The sequence below is a fragment of the Arvicola amphibius genome, chromosome 9 (assembly GCF_903992535.2).
Source record: "Arvicola amphibius chromosome 9, mArvAmp1.2, whole genome shotgun sequence".
Taxonomy (NCBI): Eukaryota; Metazoa; Chordata; class Mammalia; order Rodentia; family Cricetidae; genus Arvicola; species Arvicola amphibius.
Window position 1 is genome coordinate 60340934 of NC_052055.2, and position 25718 is coordinate 60366651.

The 25718-nt window shown below is 48.8% G+C and overlaps 1 protein-coding gene across 1 annotated transcript in view; it reads left to right on the forward strand.

The window, feature by feature from the left end:
- Window positions 1-24080, forward strand: part of Acvr1b (activin A receptor type 1B) — a 39518-nt gene extending 15438 nt beyond the window's left edge. Inside the window, exons 2-9 of the mRNA XM_038342789.1 lie at window positions 5850-6089; window positions 6708-6956; window positions 10428-10658; window positions 14228-14395; window positions 15255-15411; window positions 17006-17130; window positions 21120-21250; window positions 22867-24080. Coding sequence (XP_038198717.1) covers window positions 5850-6089; window positions 6708-6956; window positions 10428-10658; window positions 14228-14395; window positions 15255-15411; window positions 17006-17130; window positions 21120-21250; window positions 22867-22992 — 1427 coding nt within the window. The 3' untranslated portion in view covers window positions 22993-24080. The remainder of the gene's footprint in view (window positions 1-5849; window positions 6090-6707; window positions 6957-10427; window positions 10659-14227; window positions 14396-15254; window positions 15412-17005; window positions 17131-21119; window positions 21251-22866) is intronic.
- Window positions 24081-25718: the final 1638 nt, after the last annotated feature.

Genomic DNA, 25718 nt, shown 5'->3' on the forward strand with positions numbered 1-25718 from the left:
ATCACACTCATCTGTAATGAGGTCTGGTGCCCTCTTCTGGCCAGCAGGCATACACACACACAGACAGAATATTGTATACATAATAAATAAATAAATAAACAAATGAACAAATAAATAAATAAACAAACAAATAAATAATGGATTTAGCTGGGTGGTGGTGGTGGATGCCTTTAATCCCAGCACTTGGGAGGCAGAGGCAGGTGGATCTCTGTAAGTCTGAGGCCAGCCTGGTCTACAAGAGCTAGTTCCAGGACAGACCCCAAAGCTATAGAGAAACCCTGTCTCAAAAAACCAAAAAAGAAAGAAAAGAAAGAAAGAAAGAAAGAAAGAGAAGATAATGGACTTGTGAGCACTGATAGGCACTGGGAGTGTTAGGAGTGTTGTCAATGACAACGCTGAGCAGTTTAAGATGCAACTTGTAGATTCTCAGAGCTACCCTGGGACCAGCTGCCCTGCTGTGCCCGAACTCGTGGCAGTTAGGATCCAGGCACAGACGACAGAGTTTTGGGGTAGTCTCTCAGAACTTGTAGAGTAACTGAACAAAACTCTTTTTCCTCTGTCTTTAGCATTGTCATGATAAGTGGTCATTTAATTTATTTTGTGTTGGGGGGAGGGAATGCCACAGCAAGCGTTTAGATTAGAGGACAACTTTCTGGATTCTTCTCCTCAGATGTGGAGTTTCCAGGGTTCAAACTTGGGTCTTCAGGCTTGGCAACAAGCACCCTTATCTGCTGAGCCTTCTCACCAGCCCAGTGGCCATTTTTGAGCAAACATTTACTGTGAGCTGACTCCTATTCAATCCTGGAGATCCAGAGGTGAATAAAACACAGTTTATTCTTTAAATGGCACTTCAGCCAGAACACTGTTAAGTGACCTGGTCTGCCTGTTGTAAAGAGATTCCAGAAAGTCCTAGTTGTTCACTAGATCCAGAGTAAAGTTGAAGTCACTGATGAGTGATGTCTGTGGGCTGTGGAGTTTCTCTGTGTAGACCTGGCCACCTTGGAACTCGCTCTGTAGACCAAGCTGGTCTTGAACTTAGAGATCCATCTGCCTCTGCCTCCTAAGTGCTGGGATTAAAGGTGTGCGCCACCTGATTTGGAGTTTTTTAAGGAAGTAAAAATGTCTATGAATAAAAAGAGTGAGGTGATGGAATATGAACTGTCAAAGACTGACATGTGTCATGTGCCTTCTGTCTCACAACAAAAGAACTTTTTTTACTGTATATACAGACCTGCCTTTGAAAACTAGGGTGACCAGCTACCATGATGTGTTTGACACAGCCGGCTGCTTAGAATGCAGGTGGGTCAGCTGGAGTCAGGCTGCAGGAAGACTTGGGAAGGTCCTCTGCTCAGGAAAACAAGCGTCTGACCTGGTAGGCTGAGAGGACATCTGCAGGATGATGAGTTTGCCTGGGTAGGTGTTTCCAGTGGTTCTGAAAGTTAGGGTTCCTGTGCATTGTTGGGGGCATTGGAGAATACTGTGAAATTCCTGTTCGTAAGGTCTGGAGACTGAAGATGTGCACTCTTGTGTATATGCTGTTTATGAGCTCCTTGCCTTCTTCCTCATAAAGCAGAACAGTTAACCTGCCTCAGCTCTGAGCTCTGTGGGGCTCACATAAGAAGATGAGGATGTCAGTCTGTGCAGTGTGCCCTTACAGCAACAGCTAAGAGCACCACGCCACACTAGAAAGCCACTGTCTTTGTCTTAATCCTATGAACTTACTTGCATGGCTCAATAGTGAAGCTCTTACCTAGCAAACCTGAGGCCCTGGACTCTACAAGTATCAAGTATCAATCAGCCTGTCAGAAAAGAACACCCACCAGACAGCCCCTACGGGATGCATCAACAGCACCAACAAAGAGCTGTAGGGAGGTTGGGTGAGGTCCAGGGCAAGCCACTGCTGCTCATACAGTGATGGCTTTAGAAACTGCTTAGTAGGGGCTGCACGGTAATGTGATCCTGAAGACTGCCCAGTAGATGTGGAAGAGGCAGGTTCAGTGTGCCTCCCTCCCCGGGACAGTGCTCCATGCTGTGTTGTCCCTAAGGAGTAATGAGTAAATTAAGAGTCATGGTTGTTCTCACTTTGCAGCTGGTTAGGTGTGTTTATGACCAATTCCTGGACAGAGCAGGCTGCTGTGCAGTGTGCTCCTGACTCTGAGGTTGTGGGCATCCCCTAGTGATGTCTTGTGAGGCTGTGAGTATAAGCTCTTGGTGATTCCTGGGGCTTCCTGGCTGAGCACAGCTTTGAGCATCTTTGTCCTCCTGAGGCTTTACAGAACACAGCCAGAGTCTCCCCAAGCTGGGACTTGGCCTTTCTCAAAACAACTTTTCTTCTGAATTGACTTTGCATTGACATCTTAACACAAGCCACCTTCCAGTCAGACGGAGTTTGAACTATGCACTAGTCCTGCTGCAGCAGCTTTGTCTTTGGTTCAGGTTTGACTAATTAGACTCGTTAATAACAGTCTGTTCTGGGGAGAGCTGCCCATGTTCTGGCCACTTTCTTCTCTTCCAGTTTTCCTTTCTTTTTTTTTTCTTTGCAGTATTGGGGACCAAACCTAGGGCCTTGCACATGTAGACAAGTTTCTACGGCTGAGTAAAATCCCAGCCTCTGTCTTGTTTACACATGAGTGAGGTGGTGGCTCTGCTGTGATTGCCACTCCTAATATATCTTACTAGTGGTAGAGTAAGGAGCGTTGTAGGTGCGCCCTGCTGTTTACAGGCATGGGCAGAGTGACCTGATGCGTCACCGTGAGACTTCACAAAGCCTGTTGTCATTAGCCCAGATTTAACTTTTCAGAAAGAATTAAATTTAGGTTACTAAGTTTGTAGTAAGTTCAGAACATGCTTATAATTTTATTATTGTTTCTTTTGTTTCAGTGAAAAGTGTTAGCAGGCAAGTAGCCAAGAATGTTTCTTTAGTGGCGTTTAGGAAAGGGCCAGGACTCGGGACAGAAAGGTGGGGACACCGTGGTTTCTGAAGAGCAAACCCAGAAAGCTTGTTGCTGGAAAGGGCTTGAGAAGCCATCTTCTTCAGTTCCCTTTTCCGGTTGATCATGAGGAAAGTGAGGTTGAGAGAGGTCAGGTGACTTCCCCAAAGCCACACAGGCCACACGACTGTTGAGCAGCTTCTTTCTGAGGCTGCAGCTCGCCACTTCCTACTTAGTGTAAGAGGCGTTTTCCTTGTCTGTGTCTTTTTATTTCAGTTTTTACATTACAAGGAGAGTTTGTTTATTGAGTACATCCTATTGCAATTTCTTTAGAGCATATGTGATGTTTCTGTAGTCCTGTGAATAGCCATTAAACAGCCTGCTTTACAGCGTCAGCCCAGACAGTGGGGCGGCGCAGCGGGGCGAGCTGAGTTCCAGGTCATGTGGCCAATATTAGAACTGGCATTTAGGCTTGAGGTCTCTGTGACCTGTTACTCCATGGTACCCCTGTGGCTCCTGGTGATGTAATGCAGATCTCTTCAGTGTGGGCAGTGGGGATGGTCATCTTCAAAGTGTGTCCTGTGTGCTGCAAAAGGCAAAGCTATGCTCAGTGGGTGGAGTGAGCCCTGCTCAGGGGAGCCCCAGCACTTAGCAGGCGCTTGGCTAATTTCCCTCTTGTCTCTGAAAGATAAATGGTGTTTTCTGGTTGAATAGTTGAGGCCCAGACAGGCTCAGGGACTTGCCCAGCTCCTTATCACAAACCCACATGGCCCATTTCCTAGCTTATCCTCGGCCCCTTTTAGCATAGATTTCGCCACTTCTGCTCTTTTCTGTCTTACACCAAGATTGTCTAAGTACTTCCCAAAAATAATGAGCCACGTGTGGGTGTGTTCATTCTCCAGAATGAATCACTGTGAACGAGGCCAGCACCAACGAAAGAAGACTAAATATCAGGAATCAGGGACTCCTGACTCCTCTGCCCCACTAATTGATGGACTCTACAGGGACTGCTTTTGAAAAGGTGGCTGTGGGTTTGGCTGTGTGTCTCACCGTGCTCAGAACAGTCATCTCTTGAAGTTGCTAATTTCCCTTTCTTGTTTCCCAAAATAGACCCAATGCTGTTTTCTTTGTTGGACGGCACAACATGGGTGCTGAGATGTGTGCTCCCTGTAGGGAGCCCCTAAGGGACACAGAAGGGGTCGGCAGGACTCCTGGAGGAAGAAAAGGGGGTCCTACCAGGTGTTCTGAGACTTGAATAAATTTTAAGTTCTTAAGAGGAGTAAGACAGAGCTTGACTTGGAGGCCTGTGATCCCAGCACTGTAGAGACAGGAGGGTGGAGGGTTCAAGTCCAGCAGGACTACTTAGTGCAGCAGTCTCAGACAAACAAACCAAATGAGAGAACTTGCAAGTGCAAGCCTGGAAGGGAAATTTGAGATTTTCTTCATCTTGAGTCTAGAAGGTTAGACTTGAGGTCCAGGGAAACCTGCTGGAAAAACTCCTTTTCTGATCTGAGTCCTTGTCTTACCTGCTTCAGATACTCTGCCTGTGAAAAAACAGTGTAACCGAGCTATGGGCAGGCCGCTGCATGTTTGGGAATTCATCTGAGAAGATAGAGATCTCATCAAACCCTGCAAAACACATGGGGCCCTACATGGAAGGGCTCCATGTTTATCTGCTTTCCTCTTATCCCCACCCCCAAATCCTTGTGTCCTTGTGTCCCTGAACGGGAACAACACAGGGTTGATTTTTCAGAGCGTGGAGGACGAGATGAAGACGAGCTCTCTGTAGCCCGGGCTTTCCTTTGGATTGGCCACAAATCTTTTTGCTGTAGTGAGCTTAGGGTGCAGGCCTTCCCACCAAGTGTGCCATGGCGGTCTGCGCTCTTTCCCCGTCCCTTGGTGAGTGGGTGCCCTATTCAGCACTGCAAGTCCCAGCTTCAGTATTGCAGCCAGTGCTGCATTCCTGCCCATCCCAGGAGCTCAGTAGAGGAGTAGCAACTGTCTGTGCTATTCTTGTTAGTCAGATAAATAAAGGATTGCAGATTCCAGGGCTGTTGAGTAGCTTTCAGAGGCGCCAAGTTCATTTACAGTGATTTCCTGTCGGTGGCATACACTTATGTGTGGTACATACCCAGCAAAACTCATTAGTGCCAGTGGGGATTGTGTATCCTGCCTAGTTGAGAAAAGGGGGGAAGAGAGGGAGAGAGAGTGTGTTACACACACACATGAGTGTACATATGCATGCCAAGTGCTGCCTGGGTCCTTTTGGTATGGTTTAAATTTATTACACACTTTATATGCATGATCTCATTTCCTCCTCGCAATAACTTTGTGAAGTGGGCCTTCAAATTCTGTATGGAGAATATCCTCCTTGGCCCTCATGAGAGGGTACCAACCATGAACTAAAGGGAGAAGGTGATAATGGAGGCCGGGGAAAACTTCAAAAGAAGTAGTAATTGAGGCAGAATTTTAAAAAGGATTTAGGCAGGAAAACAAACAAACAAAACCCCCAAGGCCAGCGCTGCAGTGAAAGGGTGTAGGAGAGCTGCATGCCTCGTCCTGGAAACCGGGGTGCTTGGTACCCAAGGACTCCTCCTGGGTAGCTTTGTGTGGAATGTGGAGAGCACCTGTTCTCCAACAGGAAGGCTCCATCCATCTAGCAGGGTCATTTGGAAGGAGTAGGTTGTTCATTTGTCTTCATGGGCATACAGCAGAGCCGTTAGGAACTGTGGGGCGTACAAAGCTTTGTCTGCGAGCTAAAGTGCGAAGGTGCCTTCTGAGGCCACCTTTCCTGCCCGTTTCTGTAAACACTGCTTATTTGGGGATATGAACTGTGCCAACGGGTCCTTCTGAGTCTGGAAGAGGGCCTGAAGGAAGATCTTACATTCCTATTGATACCTGTTCCTCTGTGTCCTGTAGCTCTGCTATGTGCATGTACTAGCTGCCTACAGACCAACTACACGTGTGAAACAGATGGGGCCTGCATGGTCTCCATCTTCAACCTGGATGGCATGGAGCACCACGTGCGCACCTGCATCCCCAAAGTGGAGCTGGTTCCTGCCGGAAAGCCCTTCTACTGCCTGAGCTCTGAGGATCTGCGCAACACCCACTGCTGCTACAGCGACTTCTGCAACAAGATTGACCTCAGAGTGCCCAGCGGTGAGCGGACACCCTTCGCTTGTCTCCCTCGTCCCTCCATTCTGCTATGCTCTTTCCCAGTCCCTTGGCTCAGTGGTAGCTGAAGGTGGTTTTTAGATGCTCCCTGAGGTGATGGCAAATGCAGTCAGGCTTGCTCCTCAGAAAGCAAGAAGAGATTTCCTAGTTAGTCCCAGAGCTAGCAGATGCTTGTGGGGTAGGGAACGTCAGCAGCAGAGCCATGTGAAGGGACACACCTGGGGCTGGGGTGAATCAGTGTGAGCAAGGCTAGAATTAGAAAGGGTGGCGAGCACAGCGGAGAAGGGTAGACAGCTCCCTGGGCAGCTCTGCCCTTTAGCAGGTCTTTCTGAGGGAAGACTAACCAGAGCCTGGAGGAGCCTGGGCCAAGCTTGCAATTCTGACATACCTTGAACATCCAGAGTGGGTTTGGTTCCACTGTTGGATGGTGGTTCACTGAGGGAAAAGTGGCATCTGAGAGTATCCAAGCATAGGCTAGCCCAGGAAAACCAGAGGAAACCACAACCAAGGGTCTTTAACATGACGTACAGTTTCGGGGATAAATTGGGCCACAGCATTCTCTTGTTTTGACTGGTTCTTCCCTCCTCTCACTCGTTTTCCCAGGGCACCTCAAGGAGCCTGAGCACCCCTCCATGTGGGGCCCTGTGGAGCTGGTGGGCATTATTGCTGGCCCAGTCTTCCTCCTGTTTCTCATCATCATCATCGTCTTCCTTGTCATCAACTATCACCAGCGTGTCTACCACAACCGCCAGAGACTGGACATGGAGGACCCCTCGTGTGAGATGTGTCTCTCCAAAGACAAGACACTCCAGGATCTTGTCTATGATCTCTCCACGTCAGGGTCTGGCTCAGGTACTAGGTTCTCCAGGCACTGTGTGTGTTGGCCCTTACAGCTGGTTCTCAGCAGGAGAGAGTGTTTATGAGGAAAGCTGGGCCCTGCTGTGTTGAGTCATTTGGTTTCATAATTCTCATCTGGAGTCTGACGTGTAATAAGATATGATAATGGCTATACCGAAAACCTTTCATTCTCCAAAATTCCAGAGGTCAAGTGCAAAACTTTTTCTTCAGAAACTCTGCCTCTCTCCAGCTGTTGTAGCTGTGTGTCTGTGAAGACCGAGCTGTTCGTCTGACCAGTGGCATGCTCAGTTGAAGGGCTCCTCAAACAAGAGTGTGTCGGATTCCTGAGGTGCTGACAGCTAATCATTGATCTCTGCACAGCCACAAGGGGAGTTTGAGGACACTGAGCAAAGCTTAGAATGGAGACTTGGTGAATCATTGACTTGTTCCATTGCCCATGGTCTTTCAGTGAGAGTTATCAGAAAGGCAGCTTTGGCTTCCAGCATAGTTTGGCCCCCTTTTCCTGTAGTGCCTGTTGCTGTCCAAGGCTTTCTTAGATGAGACATTGAACTCAGCTGTGGACCTTGACATGAAACTAGAACTCAGGATGGAAAGACCCGAGGTTGCTCAGGTCTCAGGAAATAGCTCAACTAATAAAGACAGAAAATGTTAAATATGTGGTTGTAGTAGAACATAGCTGAAATCACCTGTACCCCAGCACTAGCACTCGGAGGCTGAGGCAGGAGAATTGCCTCAAGTTCAAGGTCAGTGCAGGCTGCCTAACAAGTATCAGGCCAACCAGGACTACATAGTGAGTCTCTGTCTCAAACCCAGCTCAGCTAACTATTAGATGTGTGTGCGACTGGAAAGACACGTTGCTGCTGCTGCAGTGAAGATAAATGATATTGTCAGAGCTATTCTGTTCTTCTGAAACATGGAAACAGCATTCAGAGGGCAGTGTTGTCACGCGAGCTGGAACCCAGGCCTCACTGAGACTCTGTTTCTCTGCCATGGGCTGTACTGTGGTTATGCAAGGAAGATGTGCCATCAGTTATGGCCAGGTGCCCTCCAAGAACACAGGGATTCTGTGAGGGCTGACTCCTCAGCGCCAGTGGTTTTGCCGTTATGAAGCTCGGCAGCAGAGAGCACCAACATGAATATATTTAAAAGCTGCATATTTTTAGAAACCTAGAAATATCTGGCGTGTGCTTTTCCACCAAAGGCAGGGCAGTGGCTGAAAGTGCCTGAGAGAGAGAGTTCTGGTGTCCTAGGGTTTTCAGATCCAAGTCAGCTGAGGTCGAGAAGTCCTGTACACATTTTGTCCAGAATAAGACAGTTCATGGCTGTTTCCCCTTGGGTAGTTCAGTCCATTCTTTGGTACAGATTGTACAGAGCTTCCAAGGTGTTGGTTTTGTTTTTAATTTTGTTTTTTAAATTATGTGTGTGTTGCAGGGGTGAGCAGGTGAGCAGACCAGAGGGTCAGACCTGTTGGAGCTGTATTTGCGAGCCACCTCTGACGTGGCTCTGGGAGCTGGCTCAGATCTTCCGGAAGAATAGTGCACTTTCTTTCTTCTTTTTTTGGGGGGAGGAGGGGACAAGATCTCACTATGTAACTTTGGCTAGCTTGGAACTCACTATGTAGACCAGGTTAACACGAAGCTCATAGAGATCTACTGTCTTTGCCTCCTGAGTGTTTGATTAAAGATGCACACCACCATGCCTGGCTCAGTATGTGCTCTTAACCATTGAGCCATCTCTCTAGCCTGGTGTTGAGTCTTTAAAGTACTAAGTTCACGTCATCTTTTAACGGATATGTGCCGAATGTCCTCTGGAAACAGAGGTTCAAAAGAAGCTGGCCTAGGGTTGGATAGGCTGACAGGGTTGTTGAGGGATCTTACAGAGGTGTGTACATGGCAGGCAGGCAGGCAGGCAGGCAGACAGGCAGGGAACATTCCAGACCACAGAACAGACTTTGAATGCAAAGAACAAAAAGCCATGAAGGTTTCCCGGTGTGTTTATAGACTCACAATAAGGAGTTGGGCATGGTATGCCTATTGCAGGCAGAGGCAGGCGGCCAGGTATAAAGGGCTGTGGGACCACACTTTGTCTTGCGGGTCAGAGCTTCCCCTGAGAGTTCTTACATGGGCAAAGGAATGCTTTTTTCCCTCCACTTTGGATGAAATGAAATTTTGGCAGTGGTGCGGAGGATGGATCCATTCACTTGCCAGTCTCCTGTTAGAAAGGGCGGGTGGAGCAGGGCTGATGTGGGCGTGGAGGGCAATGGCAGGGTGAGATGAGGGTGAAAGACCAGTGGGAAGTCTTTTAGAAGGGGCCAGAGTATGACAGGGCAGAGCGTGAGGGCAAGGATGGGCCTGACAGACCCTTCCGCCGGCCCTGTCCAGTGTGAGCAGAGCACCAGTGTGCAGTCAGCCCTGGAGTTTGAGTCCTGCGTGGTTTTTGTTTGTATCAATTTGAACTAGTTATATAATATCCCCCTTTGAGCCTTACTAGTTTTCTTGTCTGTACGGTGGTGATAATAGCACTGCCTGCCTTCTGAACATGAAGAAATGAGGTAATTTATGTAAAGCCCTTAGCACAGTAAATCCACCAAACCTAGGAATTACTAACAGCAGTTATTTGGTCCAGGGAGGGAATGGACGAAGATAAAGTCAGTCATGGTGGTGAGGGTGATTGGACAGCTAGAGACAGACACTGAATGAGGCAAATGAAGCAGTGGTGAGCCCTCCGGGACGGTCAAGTGAGTCATGAGTTAGTGTGGGTAGTTGCCAGGTACACCTGGAGCCTTCCTGTGAGTAGGGCTCTCTCTAGAGAGCTGGGTACCCTAGGAGCTTAGACCATAGGTCCTGTTGGCCATGCAGCATTGCCCTCTAGTGGCTAGTGAGCAGGGTGGCCAGGAAGGCAGTGCCCACTTCGGGAGCCCTGCTTTCATTTTTTTCAGTTTCCCATCAGAATAAAGCAGGTACTGATGTGTTCGTAAATGTGGTCAAAGGTGTGCATGCAAATTTCTTATTCAACAGACCAGAGGAGAAGTTTTTTTTTGTTTTTTTTTTTTTGTTTGGTTTTTTTTTTTTTTTGGTTTTTCGAGACAGGGTTTCTCTGTGGCTTTGGAGCCTGTCCTGGAACTAGCTCTTGTAGACCAGGCTGGTCTCGAACTCACAGAGATCCGCCTGCCTCTGCCTCCCGAGTGCTGGGATTAAAGGCGTGCACCACCACCGCCCGGCCAGAGGAGAAGTTATTGACTGAGGGGCAACTAATCATGTGTGTTTTCTGTACCGACTTGCACTTAGACTGCCAGTGGTTACCTAGATGGCTCAGGTCTTACTGTAGGCCCTCTGTGGCTACTGGGCTAGAGGAACCTGGAGAGACACCTTGTTGAGAGCCTTTCTGGGGACGTATGCTGAGTGGCAGACTCAGAGTTTAGCAGATTTGCAGTATCAAATTTTCTCCTCATTCTTTGGCCCACAGGGTTACCCCTTTTTGTCCAGCGCACAGTGGCCAGAACCATTGTTTTACAAGAGATTATCGGCAAGGGCCGGTTTGGGGAAGTATGGCGTGGCCGCTGGCGAGGTGGTGACGTGGCTGTGAAAATCTTCTCTTCTCGTGAAGAGCGGTCATGGTTCCGGGAAGCAGAGATCTACCAGACAGTCATGCTGCGTCATGAAAACATCCTTGGGTTTATTGCTGCTGACAATAAAGGTACAGAGTATCCCAAAGTCAGTGGCATTGTGGGGGGACACTAGAGAGACCCGGCTGTCCTGCAACACACAGAGGAAGTCTGGATGAGATCATGGTTTCAAGCCCTTTTGAAAATGTGGAGGTTTTTATGCAAGAGAAGCTCACATGGAACCCAGGTCATTAGGCAAGTAGGAAGGCTCTCCTCACCCCACACCTGCACCGAGTGTGGGCCTGTGGGGACTCCCATTTGTTTATTTTGAAAATCCCTGTGATAAGAAATTATGGTTTCCCCCTCCCAGGAAAGAGTGGTGACAGAAATGCATGCAGTGATATCCTACAACACAGCCAGCTTTGTATACTCTTGTTGTGGCAGCCACCGAAGAACAAAGACCTGCCTGTTACCAGAGTGTTACCTAGTAGTTGTGAGACTGTACCTAAGGCCCCTGAGCTGCTGCTGCTGATTTCCCATTTCTTCCCCTCTTCTCCCTCCTCCTCTCCTCCCTCTCTCCTCTCTTCTCTCTCCTCTCCTCCCCCTCTCTTCTCCCTCTCCTCCTCCTGTCCTCCTCCTCCTCCTTCCCCTCTCCTTTTCTTTGTTAGGGAGGGTGGGAGTTGAGGCAGAGTGTTGCCATATAGTACAGCCTGACCTCAAATGTAGTCTTGTGTCTCAGCCTCTCAAATGCTGGGATGTACGATGTGTGGACCACACCTGGCTGTCCTGCTGCAGTATTGAGGTTTTTGCTTGTGCCCGTCCCTATTTTGAGGACCTCATTGATGGGTAAACTGACAACTGTTGGTTAGAGGCAAGTACAAGCCAGTCTAGGTGAGCGATATTGAAGGCAGGCCCTATATAAGCTTGACAAACATGGCAAAAAACTAGACAGAAAGGAAAATCCATGTGTACATGTGCAAAGGTAAGTTGTGTTTGGGTTCTGCAGATAACATGAGAGAAGCATTGGAGAGATAGGCAGAGACCATGGTATGCTGGGCTTGTGTGTGTGTGTGTGTGTGAGCGTGTGTACTCGCTCACGTTAGCACATGCATGTGAATGTGCTCGTGTGGTTCTTGTGTGTGAAGTCAGTGTCTTTGTCTTTCTGTATTGTTCTCTGTAAATGGCACCTTTTGTCCCAACCACCCAGTCCCAAATAAACACAGAAAAACTTATATTGATTTCAAAATGTTTGGCTGATAGCTCAGACTTATTACTAACTAGCTCTTACAACTTAGTCCATTTCTATTAATCCTTGTACTGCCCCGAAGCTCATAACCTTCACCTCTATCCCATTGTGTATGTCTGACTCGTTCTCCATCTGGCTGGCAACTCCTATCACTCCACCCTTCTTCATCCCATCATTCTCAGTTTGGCTTTCCCACCTAACTCTATCCTCCCTTGCTATAGGCCAATCAGCTTTATTTTTAACCAATGAAAGTAAAACACATTCATAGTGTAGAGAAGGATTTTTCTTTTTATTTATTTATTTATTATGTATACAATATTCTGTCTGTGTGTATGCCTGCAGGCCAGAAGAGGGCACGAGACCCCATTACAGATGGTTGTGAGCCACCATGTGGTTGCTGGGAATTGAACTCAGGACCTTTGGAAGAGCAGGCAATGCTCTTAACCTCTGAGCCATCTCTCCAGCCCCAGAGAAGGATTTTTCTACAGCAGTTCTCTGCCCACTGTTTTGAGCTAGTCTCTCACAAAACCCATTGGCTGGACTAGCTGCCAGCAAGTCCCTATGATCTTCCTGTTTCCACCCACCAATCTGATGCTAGTGTTACAGGGATGTATGTCACGCCCGGTTTTTATCTGAGTGGTGGGCATCCAAACTCAGGTACTCATGCTTGCACAGCAAACCCGTGAAGGAAGCACTGAAAGGGTTGTATTTGATACTGAACACAGAGGTAACCATTCGAATGCTGTTCATTAATTTAATAACATTGGTCGCTGTGGGCCAGGGCCTCTACCGGGCTTCCAGATCATCTTACATAAAAACAAACTACACAGAGATCCCAGGGGACGAGGGGACAGACACCTGACAGGTAATATACCTGGAGCACAGAAATTGTGAGGTAACTGGGTCATGTTTTAGAAGTCTCTAGCACTCACGACACACCTGCCCTGTGGCACAGTAACTAGAGGCTAGTGTCCACTGAGCCTTTGGGAAATGCTAAGATTTGGTTTTGCTCCTAAGCCAACCACAGAGCTTCTTACGGTGCTGTGGGGTTGGAGATGGCCCCAGCTGCCCCCAGCTGCTCCCAAGCTGAAGAGAGTCTCAGTCCTCTGAGGAAGTGGCTACTCTTGCAAACGTCTTAGAATCATTGGAAGGGCACAAACCATCTTTTTGTAACAAACCAGTGGGCCCTTAAGAAGCAGTTGCTGGTTAGAGTATGACGCTTGTCGGGGTCAGAGGTGCCAAGGTTCTCTATTGATTCTGGCAGCTGATGTGAGCTGGGATCTGACTGGTGACCCCGCATGAGAACCAGGGAGAGGGAAATAATTGGGCTCCTTTTTCTTGCCTTTTACCATGATATATTCGGTGTGATGCCCTGGAACTAGCACCAGTCCAGAATTTGGGAGCTCTCAGTTCAATTTCTAATCTTCCCAGGGACAACAGCATAGTCTATTTTGATTCCTGGCCTTTTTCTTCCCTTCCCTTCCCCTCCTGTCTTCTTTCCTACTACAACCCCATGTGAAAGAGAAGATACAGTGCTTGTTACACTCCTTCCATTGCTTCTCTAAAGGGCAGGGTAGGTTTTCTGGGAGTACTCGGGCTGGTCACGCATGGAAAAGTGTTGTTGGTTCTGTAGTAGTGGTGCACGAAGGAGTTCCTCCTGCTCTCGTCATGGTTCCTGGCCCAAGGATGGCCACAGGCTGGAAAGAGACTTTTCAGTTGGACAGGTGCCGGGCTCTGGGTTACCCAGCATTCAGGGAAGGGAGAGGCCTTTGAGGTGTTTCCTCCTTGGCAGTGGCAAATGTAGCTTTGCGAATCTCATGTCAGGGTTGTAACAAAATGGAACCCATTGCTTTCCCTAAGCACACTTTGTTCTTTCCTGGCTGCCTCACATTGCAAATTTGTCAGTAAAATGGCATAATGTTTAGAATTGTCCGCACTCCTTTTCAGTGTTCCCACACCACAGCCAAAGCAACGGAAAGAAGAGTTACTTTGTGCTCACTGTTCCAGGGGTTGAGTCCATGAAGATGAGGCAGCGGCAACAGGCAAGGGGCTGCTGGAACAGCAGCTGAGAGCTCACATCTTGATCTACAAGCAGAAAGGTGGCTCAGAAAGCCTGCCCTCACCTGTCCCCAGAAACATACTTCTTCTAGCAAGGCCCCACCTCCTAGGCTTCCCAAACAGCCAGCAACTGGGTCAGGCAGTCAGATGCCTAGGATAGTGGAGCAGGCCTGAAAGAGAAATGCTGCTCCCTGTCCACCCTGGAGTTGCTGTAGGGAAGTGGGGTTCAGCGGAAGCCAGAGGTATAGACGCAAGAAGTGTAAATCCAGGGTCCTGAACCTGGCCTTGTCTGGTTACACTGCACACCTTCTTGTTGCTGTCACAGTCTCCTGCTCAGACTTCCTTTGTTTTCTGCAGATAATGGCACCTGGACCCAGCTGTGGCTTGTCTCTGACTATCACGAGCATGGTTCCCTGTTTGATTATCTGAACCGCTACACAGTGACCATTGAGGGGATGATTAAGCTGGCCCTGTCTGCGGCCAGTGGGTTGGCACACCTGCACATGGAGATCGTGGGCACTCAAGGTGAGCATGAACAGGAACAGGAAGCTTGAGACGAAAGACCTATCCATCGTCGTCTGGTCCTCTTCACTGAGGTAGCTGGGGCCAAACTTTGGGAATGGTAGTTTCATCTGAGTGCCAAACTGTCTGAGGAAGAACAAAAGCTAAACATGTTTGTTTATTGACTCTGTCATCAGCCCTCTCATGAGGAAGGTCTGAGGTGAGAACTTGGCTGCTGTTAACATGTGGCTCAGTGGTTTGCTTAGGAATAGCATTTTGGGGTGCACTGTGAAAGAGTGGAACTAAGAAGAGGTCAGCATGCCACAAGCAAGAGTGCAGGAATCTCATGCTGAGATTGGGCACTGCCTTGCACGTCTCATGGTGGCAAGACACGGGACCCACCTGTCTGCAGGCTTTCCTGGAAGAGAACCAGGCTTCATGCCAGATTGTCTTGTTGGCTCCAGATCCTGGGCTTGCCTCAGCAGCAGGTGTGAGCTCTGGGGCTTGATTGGCCCTGGGCAGCGGCTCTTACTATGTGTGGTAGGAAGCCAGCGTGACAGTCAGGCCCTAGTGTTGCAGGACTAATGTCAGCCCCAGTCCTCAGAGTCACCAGTTGTGTGTGCTCAGTTGTTCCCCTGGGCTCTTCAGGGCTGGTGAGTGATGGTATTATAATGTTGGACAGTAACCCTGTCATTCTGAGGCGTGTCAAGTACTTCAGAGAATGCTTTGATTCTCTCCACATTCCCAGGAAGTACCATTATTCTAACTGTCCAGAAGGCGGGGGGGCGCAAAACCAGGACTCGGCTCACAGAGTCTGGCTCAGAATCCATGCATTTCCTGTGTGTTTATCTTCCTTAAATGTACCTGGTTTTGTTTCTGCCAGGGAAGCCTGGAATTGCTCATCGAGACCTCAAATCAAAGAACATCCTGGTGAAGAAGAACGGCATGTGTGCCATTGCAGACCTGGGCCTAGCCGTCCGCCATGACGCAGTTACTGACACCATAGACATTGCTCCAAATCAGAGGGTGGGAACCAAACGGTAGGAAGGCTCTAGGCTCCAGCCCTCACTCATCAGAAGGAAATGAAATGTCTCCTTGTCCTTGAATGGCAATGTTGGTCTTCCCTTGCTCACCTTGGAACACTGCACAGTAGTCCTAACAGGCACTAGTGCCAGGCAGAGCCCTAGGGAACTGCGTGAGCTGTGGGAAAGAATTTAGAGCGGGAGGCCTGGTTTGGTGGCACACACCTTTAGTCCTAGCACTTAGCAGGCCGAGCCAGGCAGATCTCCATGAGTTCAAATACACAGTGAGACCCTGGGGTAAGGCTTACTGGAGAAATGACTCCGTGATTAAGAGCATATACTGCTCTTGCACAGGACCCAAATTTGTTCCTAACACCCATAGCAAGTTGGATGGCTCACTTGGAATTAATTATAATTAATTCCAGCTCCAGGAGATCCAGAGTTCTCTTCTGACCTCCTTGGGCGGGGGGAGCACACACACGCACAGAGACAGGCAGACAAATAGTGAAGATAACTATTTTAAAATAAAAAGGTAGGTGGTGATGGCTCACACTTTTATTCCCAGCACTTGGGAGGCAGAGGCAGGTAGCTCTCTTGAGTTCAAGGACAGCCTGGTCTATAGAGCGAGTTCCAGGACAGCCAGGGCTACACAGAGAAACCCTCTTATTTGTTTTGTTTTAGTTTTTGAGTTTGTTTTTGTTTTTTTGAGACGGTTTCTCTGTGTAACAGCCAGGCTGTCCTGGAACTCTGTAGAGCAGGCTAGCCTTGAACTCACAGAGATCCACCTGCCTCTGCCTCCCAAGTGTTGGGATCAAAGGTGTGAGTTACCACCACCAGGCAAGAAACCTTGTCTTTAAAAAACAAACAAACAAACAGACCAAAAAATAAAAGATTCTGAAGCAGGGTTTTGGAGGATAGGAACCAGTCCTGACTGATGGCAGTGTAGAGCGTGGCTTACAGAACCCCTTGAAGGAGGCAGGGAATGTATTATGTTTGAGTTTGCAGGGCAAGGGTGCCAGCCTGGAGCAGAACTAATGAGGATTGGGGACTGGCTACCTGAAGGGTTTGGCTGCTTTCCGCTTTATTGAGAAGGGAAGGAACTATAAGCTGACATAAGATGGAGGGTGGAAGAGAGGGTCTGTGCTGCGTCTAAGTGGATTACTTAGGCTGCTCCTTTTTGTCGTTTTGACCTGTGATTGCATCTACTCAGGCTCCAAAGTGTAGCTGGGAGCATCTGCATCATATAATTACACACAGCCGCTGTACAGAGTCACTAAGTGTGATTTTGGTCACCTCTAGAGTTGTTTTCCCCATCTGAAGTCAGGTGAGATGAAGTCAGAGTGAAACTTAAGGTCGCTCCATCACTGCTCTCCCTGTAAAGTGACGGCTCCAGTAGCCACCTGTGTGGTCCCACAGCACAGACAGTGCCAAGAAATCCAAAGAGGCTCCAATGAAAGCATCTATGCTGAAACTTTCAGCTTGAATTCAAAGCAGGTTGTGTAGCAGAAGACAAGTGCACACTCCCGCTTCCCAGAGAGCTGCGTTGGAGTAGTGTTCTTACACATCCAGACCTCATGGGATGTACGTAACTGTGTTCCTCTTGCCATTCCAGATACATGGCTCCTGAAGTACTTGATGAAACCATCAATATGAAGCACTTTGACTCCTTCAAGTGTGCCGATATCTATGCTCTTGGGCTCGTATACTGGGAGATTGCACGAAGATGCAATTCTGGAGGTACCTCCATCCTGCTGTCTTTCAGCATTATGAGTTACCCAGTGGTGCTGCTGCCCCACTTCTCTACAGCCTGTGGAATGTTTGGTTCCCGAGTCCTGGAGGCAGTTCTGTTGAGACGGCAGCTTGTGTTATGTTTGTTTGCGTGGGCTAAGGATGAACTAAGGGCTTTGTTCATGTTAGACAAGACTCCTCATGTTCTAAGCCTTAGGACCAGCTTGTCGAATAGTGTTGTTCTTTGTGATAATCATTTTTGATAGCTCATTAGACACGTGACACACACACTCTTTCTCTCTCTCCCTCCCTCCTCCTCTCTCCTCACTCATTGTCTTTCTTTGTAACCTGTAGTAGAGGAGAATCCCTAGGCTGCATATGGACCAGGGTTAAAGAAGAGTCGGCAGTTTGTTTTGACATCTAAGCCTTCCAGATGCAGCCCTAGCCACATCTCTGGGGAAGCCTTGTGCTTCCTCCTTGCAGTTAGAGTGGAGCTTTCCAGGGTGACAAGTGCTCGTAGGACTTTCTTAAAGTGCCTTTTCTTCTCTCGTCATTAAAGAAACAACCAAGCCTGACAGCCACAGTTGCTTGTTCACATCAGAACCTGAAGAAAAGGTAGCATCAGGGTTAGCAGGAATGTTTTTATTGTCAACTTCTATGAGTGTCTTATGATGGCCTCCAAATATCCTGTCATATTCTCAAGTTCAAGAGCCTCTAAAGTGCCCCCTCCAGCAGGACCCTTTTTCTATTCCTACCATTTTCTGACCGTGATGTGTGTGGTAGACGCAAGTAATGGAGGAGTTACTCAGGTAATCATGGGCTTGGGCCTCTTAAATTTTGATCAGTATGACTAAGTAAAGCTGATCAGGAAGATTCTGGAGCTAGAATGCAATATACATCCATATGTACGTACATACATACGTGCATGCATACATATACGAATGTAATACATTCACAGAAACATGTGTGCGTGTGTGTGTATGCATGTGTGTATGTATATGGAGTATAAGCCCCAGCATCCCCTTTTCCACAAAGAAAAGTATCATGGGTCTTTTAAAAAATTGTTGTGTGTCTATGATATGTATGTGTTCCCATAGGTATGTGCACGTGGGTACATGTGGAGGCCAGAGGGTCACCTCATGTTTCTGAGACTGGGTATCTCATTGAACCTGGAGTCCATAGGTTAGCCTGAATGGCTGAGCTGTTTCAGGGATCCTCTTGTCTTTGTCTCTCCTCCTGCACTGGGTTCCAGATGTGTGCTGGTTTTTATGTGAGTCGGTTGCTCATGCCTGCACATAGGCGTGTTAACCACTAAGATGTCAGACAACACTTAAACTGTGAAGGGGTCCTTGTGCTCTTCCTAGTAGTCCAGAAGCCAGGGCTGACTGTGTAGGAGCCGCAGCACTTCCTCACCGCTTGCTGTGTGTACCCATTGATATCGTCACCGCAAGGTTGTAAAGACAGAAGTATCACCCTCATTTTGTAGCTGAAGAAAGTGAGTCAGAGAAAGGCTACGCGCGCAAGGTCACAGAGCTGAAACTATAGCAGGCCAAGGCATCAGCTCCAGCTCCCAACTGCCCCTTAGACAAGTATTACCATGTCAAATTCTCTGTTTAAAAATCTTACCTAATAGGGCTGGAGAGATGCTCAATGGTTAAGAGCACCAGCTGCTCTTCCAGAGGACCTGGTCCCAGCTTTCATGTGGCAGCTCACAACTATCCATAACTTCAGTTCCAGGGGACCTGACTCCTCCTTTCTACCTCTACCAATGCCAGGCACACCCACGGTGCACACACATAAATCAGGAGACATTTGTACACATAAAATAAATAAATCTTTTTTTCATTTTTGGTTTTTCAAGATAGAGCTTCTCTGTGTAGCCCTGGCTGTCATGGAACTCGCACTGTAGAACAGACTGGCTGTGAACTCAGAGATCGCCTGCCTCTGCTTCCTGAGTGCTGGGATTAAAGACATGCACTGCCACTACCCTGCACTTACTATGGCTTCTTAGGTGTAAATCTAAAGGATAAGGATTTAAAATATGGGGGTTGGAGAGAAGGCTCGGTGGTTAAGAGCACCAGCTGCTCTTCCAGAGGTTCTGAGTTCAATTCCCAGCAACTACTTGGTGGCTCACAACCATCTGTAATGGAATCTGATGCCCTCTTCTGGTGTATATGTATATATAATAATCCAGAAATCTTTAACAGCACACACACACTAAAAAGAAAAAAGAATTTGAAACACTCCAGTTACTTCACTTTTAAAAGTGCATCATGGGATGCAAAAGCAAGAGGACTCCACGTTGAAGGCCCCTGTGGATTTGGTGAGGCCCTGACATGAGGTGGGGGGCTGTGGTTGTAGTGCAGTGGTGGACCGCTTGCCTGTGCCCTGCTGTGGAGGTGAAGATGTATAATCCTGGCTCCAGAAGGCTGAGGCCTGAGGCCAGTATAAGCCACATATAGCAAGACTTTACCTCAGAAACACAAAGGGATGCTGGGGTAGGACGGAGTCTAGTGGGGTGCTTGCCCAGCTGTGTGAGGCCTTGGGTTTGACAGCACATACAACTCAACTGGACTGCACTTAGCGCAGCGCTAAGTCTCTTGGCTCAGAAGGTCACCTGCAGTCTATGTCCTTTAGTCTCGCTGACTGCCTCATGTGAGGGCCATGAGGCCTCCTTTCCCTGATATCTCCTATGAATTGCTGGTTTGGTATATCAGTTAGAATAACATCCAGGTTGGGATTTTTTTGTTTATTCGAAGCAAAAATACATGGTGGGCATTAGTATGGGCTTCTGATACAGAGTACAGAATGTCAGCCCTTCCCTTTGTGATGCTGACAGCCAAAGGTTAAAATTCCAACATGCCAGCTTTCAGTCAAGTCTGCACCTCCTGTGAGTCAGCTGTGTGTGTTCTTGTGAAGGAAGACTGCCAGGGGTTCGGCTGACCACACCTGTAACCCACCTCAGAGACTGAGACTGAGGACCATCTGAGACACTGTGTCGAGCCAAAAAGGGGGAAAATAATAAAAGTACAGCCTCACCCACTTTTGCTTCCCACGGTGTTTGCTTGCAGCAGGAAGTGCAGGAGGATGCACTCCTTCCAGCACCCAGGGTTTTCAGAGGAGCCGCTTTGCTCTCAGCATCCGATAGGACGGAGCCTTCTTTTCTAGCATTAGTGTGAACTGATGGGCTTAAAAATTCCCTTCTCTCTTGGCTGGGTGGTGCACGCTTGAGGCAGGAGGATCTTCGAGTTCAAGGCCAGCTGGTCTACTTAGTGAGTTCCAGGACAGCCAGGACTGTGTAGAGGGCCCTGCCTCAAAAGAATGGAACAGGACCTTGAGAGTGTGCTTGCAGGTTCTAGCAGGGGAGAGCAGCTGCTTGTGTGCCCTTGACCAAAGACTGCTCTTCTTCCATTTGGGGATGGCGTGCAGCTTCAGGAGGCCCGGGGCACACATGGAATGGGGAGGGAGGAAGGCGATATCCACCTAGCCAGCCAGATCAGTTGAATCCACCCTGGCATTGATGGGGCGACAGATGTCCCAGCCAGACCGCTCTTACTGCTCCTGTCAGACTTCTAGCTTCTAGTCTCTTCAGATGTTATCAATTCGGTCATTTGGGAAATGGTCACATGACCCTAGTAGTCCAACATTTTCTGTGCTTTTTTTTTTTTAATGAATGAATGAAAGGGTTTTTTTTTGGGGGGGGGGGGGCTATGCTTGTCAGCTTTTGTTTTTGCTGTTGTTTCTGTCTGGAGTGGGTATAAGACTAGTTTGAACTCACAGTACTGCCCCAACCTCCCATATGTGGGCACCAGGAGCCTAGACTGTGTGTGGCTATGCTCCTGTGTGCACCTTGCTGCCGTGCCTGGGGTCGGCAGCCTTCTCCAAAGGAACTGCGCTCATTTTTGTGGGAAATCATGGCACAGCTCGAAGCAAAGCTGTCGCTGGGTTTGAGGTGACTTGCCCTTCCTTCTGCTGGTGACTGGGTTATTTTCTTCTAGGAGTCCATGAAGAATATCAGCTGCCGTATTATGACTTAGTGCCCTCCGACCCTTCCATTGAGGAAATGCGAAAGGTCGTCTGTGACCAGAAGTTACGACCCAACATCCCCAACTGGTGGCAGAGTTATGAGGTAGGGAGCTTGCTTGACACTTATGGCTTCCTCCATCTGCTGAATTTCTCTACGGGGGACAAAGGAGGGGTTTTGTCTATATCTTAATGGGCCAACTCTCAGGTTTGCCTTCTAAGTGTATCTTTTTTTTTTTTTTTTTTTTTTGTTGGTTTTTCGAGACAGGGTTTCCCTGAAGTTTCTAGAACCTGTCCTGGAGCTAGCTCTTGTAGACCAGGCTGGCCTCGAACTCAGAGATCCGCCTGCCTCTGCCTCCCGAGTGCTGGGATTAAAGGCGTGCGCCACCACCGCCCGGCCTAAGTGTATCTTTTGTCTGAAAATCCAACATATAAGACTTTGTGATCATTAACATAGTGCCTGGCCTCGAGCAATGGGCTGTGATTGTGTTCTGCACACTGCACGGATTACAGGTCTCTGAGAGTTGAAGGTAGTAAGTGTGAGTGAGTTTTCTTTTTAGAGGTTGCTCTGGTTCCTTCTCTGCACAGAGGTCTATGCAGCTGTTCCCGACTCTGAAGTACCCAAAGTCCCCAGCATTCCTGTCCCAGGCAGCTCAGAGAACGGGGTGCTCGGTTTGTGCTGTTATACACACTAAGTCCTTTGCGGCTGTGATCATTTTTCTGGCCATTAGAGAGTATCCCTTTGGAGGTGAAGCCATAAGAGAGGTAGTTAAGAAAAGCCTGTCAAAATTGCCTGTGGGTGTAGCCCAGTGCAAGGCCTGGGTCCATCCCTATAGAACTGTCAAATAGAAGAGTGACCAGGAGCTGCAGGCCATGGAGACTCAGCCATGGCTTTCAGACAGAGGCAGGCCCGAGACAGTGGTCTTGGTAGAAATTTTGCAGATAAAAGAGGTTGAGAGGGAAGAATGTGGTGAAGTGGTGGAGAGAAAATTTGAATTCTAGTCATAAGGCACTTAAAATGGGGAGGTAGTTGAAATGCGAGGAGTTTTATGATAGACCCTCATCGTCCTGAAGACTTAAGGGACGTGTGGTCTGCCCAGCACAGGGCACAGGCCCTGTTACTCACAGCACTGCTTTTCTTACTTATGCAGCTTCCTTGTAACAAACAAACTTAGACTTGAGGTTCACTGTGCTGACTCCACATCCGGAGTGGGTTGTAGACAGCACTGCAGTCAAACCAGTTAGCACACCTTTCATTCGCCCACTTGCCTTTACAGCTGTGCTAATAAGAACCTCTGGGGTCTTCTCTGGGCAGATTTCAGGTGTAGGCACAGCTCTGATTCTGGAAACCATAGGGGTAAAGGCTTTCTCTTCAGGTATGAGTAGGGAGTTCCCCTCTACCTTTACGGAGCCTGGCCGCTAGGGGGTGTCTCTGCACCTAAGAACACAATTATGGTCTCACATTTTAGCCAGTGCCTTTGATTGCCTAAGGGAACAGCATTTCCCAAAATGCACCTTGGGCACCTTGAAGTGAATTTAACTGAGTATGAGGCTGAAACAACCCACCTTCTGGTGCTGCCTTTCCCTCCCTTGTACACCTGCCCCTTAGGGAAGGAAGAGGCGAGGAAGACGTTGTGGGTGGTTCTGACCTGACTGACAGGTGGCAGTGAGCCAGCGCCAATGGCCAAGGCTTCTGTGGGTCACTTAGGTTTCTCTGTGCAGGCACTGCGGGTGATGGGGAAGATGATGCGTGAGTGCTGGTACGCCAATGGTGCTGCCCGCCTGACAGCGCTGCGCATCAAGAAGACTCTGTCCCAGTTGAGCGTGCAGGAAGATGTGAAGATCTAAGCTGCTCTGCTGCCTACACAAAGAACCTGGGCAGTGAGGATGACTACAGCCACCGTGCTGAGCGTACTGGAGGCCTACCTCTTGTTTCTGCCCAGCCCTCTGGCCAGAGTCCTGGCCTGCAAGAGGGACAGAGCCTGGGAGACGCACACACTCCCACTTTGGGTTTGAGACACAGACTTTTTATATTTACCTCCTGATGGCATGGAGACTCGGAGAGCAAATTATGTAGAGAACTCGATGCCGCAAGTTGAACTGCAGTGGGAAGTACACAGAACCCAGTGCATCTGGCACGTAGCTAGAAATGGTGGCGGGGTGCTGGGCTCTTCCCCTGAGCCACCCCTATACTTTGTGGTCTGTTGGTCTGGAGGTTTTCCTCCAGGGACCAGTCAGCCTGGCAGCAAGGTATTGAGAAGAACCGGAAGTGTAGCCCCTCTCACAGGCAGTCCTGAGCCACACTATCCCTTCTCCTCACGGACATCTAGAGGGACTGCCACTAGAGAGGCCACCTGCTGCCTGTCTGTCCAGCCAAGTGTGCATGTGCCGAGGTGTGTCCCACATTGTGCCTGGTCTGTGCCACGCCCTTACACGTGTGTGTATGTGTGTCTGTAGGTGCACACTTACCTGCTTGAGCTTTCTGTGCATGTGCAGGCCAAGATGTGCTGGTGCCTCTGTCACAGTGAGCAGCGTCTGGTTAACTTGGTGCCCTCCTGAAGGTCTCTCCTGTCCCCAGCCTCTGTCAGGGTGGTCCTCTTCTCAGCAGGCTGCCCGCCACCCTGTGTCACAGACCTTCCTCTCTCCCATTTCAGACCAGAACCAAAGGTGGCCCACTTGTCCATGGTAGGAGAGGCTTTTGGGTCAAATGAGGGGAGGAGAACAGAATGAACAGAGACAGAATGTTGTACGAGTCTTGGGTGTTGTGTTTCAACATCAGCTGTGGGAAACGAGCCAGCCAAGGGCATCTTCCTCAGCACAGTGAGGAAGGGAGGGCCAGGAGATGTGAAGCCAGATCTCTGGACTCGGATTGGAATGTGACATCTGTTTGTCCCACCCCAGAGTCTACAAACGGCAGTGTATATTTTTGGTGGTGGTGGTGGTGGTGGTGGTGGTGGTGGGTTTGGGGTGGGAAGGGATGGGCTGCAGGGAGTGGGGAGGGAGTCGGGTGGGAGGGAGGCATCTGCATGAGCCTTCTTGTACTGGATTCTCTGATGAGGCTAGAGGGAAGATGAGAGATTCGCATCCACTTCAGGGCCTTTACTGAAGGGAGCAGTCTGAGCTGAATATGGTGTTTAACCTAAGTGTAGTATTTAATGGATTCTGGAAGCTTGGCTGTGGGTGGTGATTTGGTCAGCATATCTTAGGTATATAGAACTTTGAAGCCATAACTTTTAACTGGAGTGGTTTATTTTTAATTCATTTTATTTTATTTTATTTTATTTTATTGGGAAGATCAGGATTTTAACTTTAATACTTTTAAGTTTTTATAAAAGGAAAACCATCTCTATGTGACAATTACCTCTTAGTCTGTTTGTTTTTAAAGAAATCCCTAAAACAAACAAAACACCACAGAAATTCTCTAGAATCAGAGGCACATAGTTGAGTCACTGGAACGTTTGTCCTTGCACCTGAGCCTGCTCCCACTCAGCGGTGAGAATTTTTCCTCCCTGGGGACTCGGTGTCTTGTATTGCATGCACACCCCATCCCTCGAGCACCCCAGCCTTTTGTGCATTGTCCACCTGGTTGCACCCTTCCCAGACATTTGCTCAGCAAGTTTGGGGTGAGTGCCTGTGGGGACAGGCTGGCTGCTGCGTGCTGCACCGGGAGCATTGAAGGAGGAGCTGAATCGTGAGTGGATGAGCCCCATTTTTGAGACCAGAAGGGCCCATGGCCACCGGTTCTGAGAGCCTTTGTGAGCCTAGGATTACTGTTCTTAAGACCACTGAGGAAAAAGGAGCCTATAGCCCACCGGGCAGAGAGCAGTGAGGCCTGGAGTTGAGAAACCCAGGTGAAACCCCAAAGCACTGCCTTGGTTGTGCGCCCCTTTCTGCCCCAGGGGAGGCATGAATATACACAGGGAAACTGCCTCCAGCCCAGCTTCTCCTGCCTTGGGCTCCCCGTTTTCTTAGCCTTTCTATTTATTTCCTGGTGTAGAACTTCTTTCCTCACATTAAAGGGATCTTCCTTTAATTCTTTCCTCGCATTAAAGGGATCTTCCTTTAATTCTTTGGGCCAATTTACTGGCCATTGAACTATTTCCCTTGAGTCCCAATTATGTCATTGGGGGAACCTCTTAGCCCACCCCTGCTGACGTCCTGCCCCCACCTGCAGCTGCACCTTGTGATTACAGATGACGATGGAACTGTAGAGTCCTCTGCTGTCTGCCAGCACACACCCACAGTGACTCCTGCGCCACTGGCCCGCACTGGGGCCCTTCTGCCCCTGCGTGTAGTCCAGCTCATCCGCCTCTCAGGAAGACTTGAGCAGGTTTGGGGAAATGCCACCCATCCCACCACTCTTTACATTAAGCCGAGGGTTGGGAGAAACTGAAGCTGTGTTTTGGCTCCCTAAGGCTACCCTGATCCACAGGGCTACCTGCACCTCTGGATTCTGGATTCACAGACCAAGTCCAAGCCTGTTCTTAGGTCGCCGTCAAGGCTCCTGAATGGCATTCTCGGTACTTCTGTTTGTTTTTGTACAATTTATTAGAAAGGACTGTAAAATAGCCACT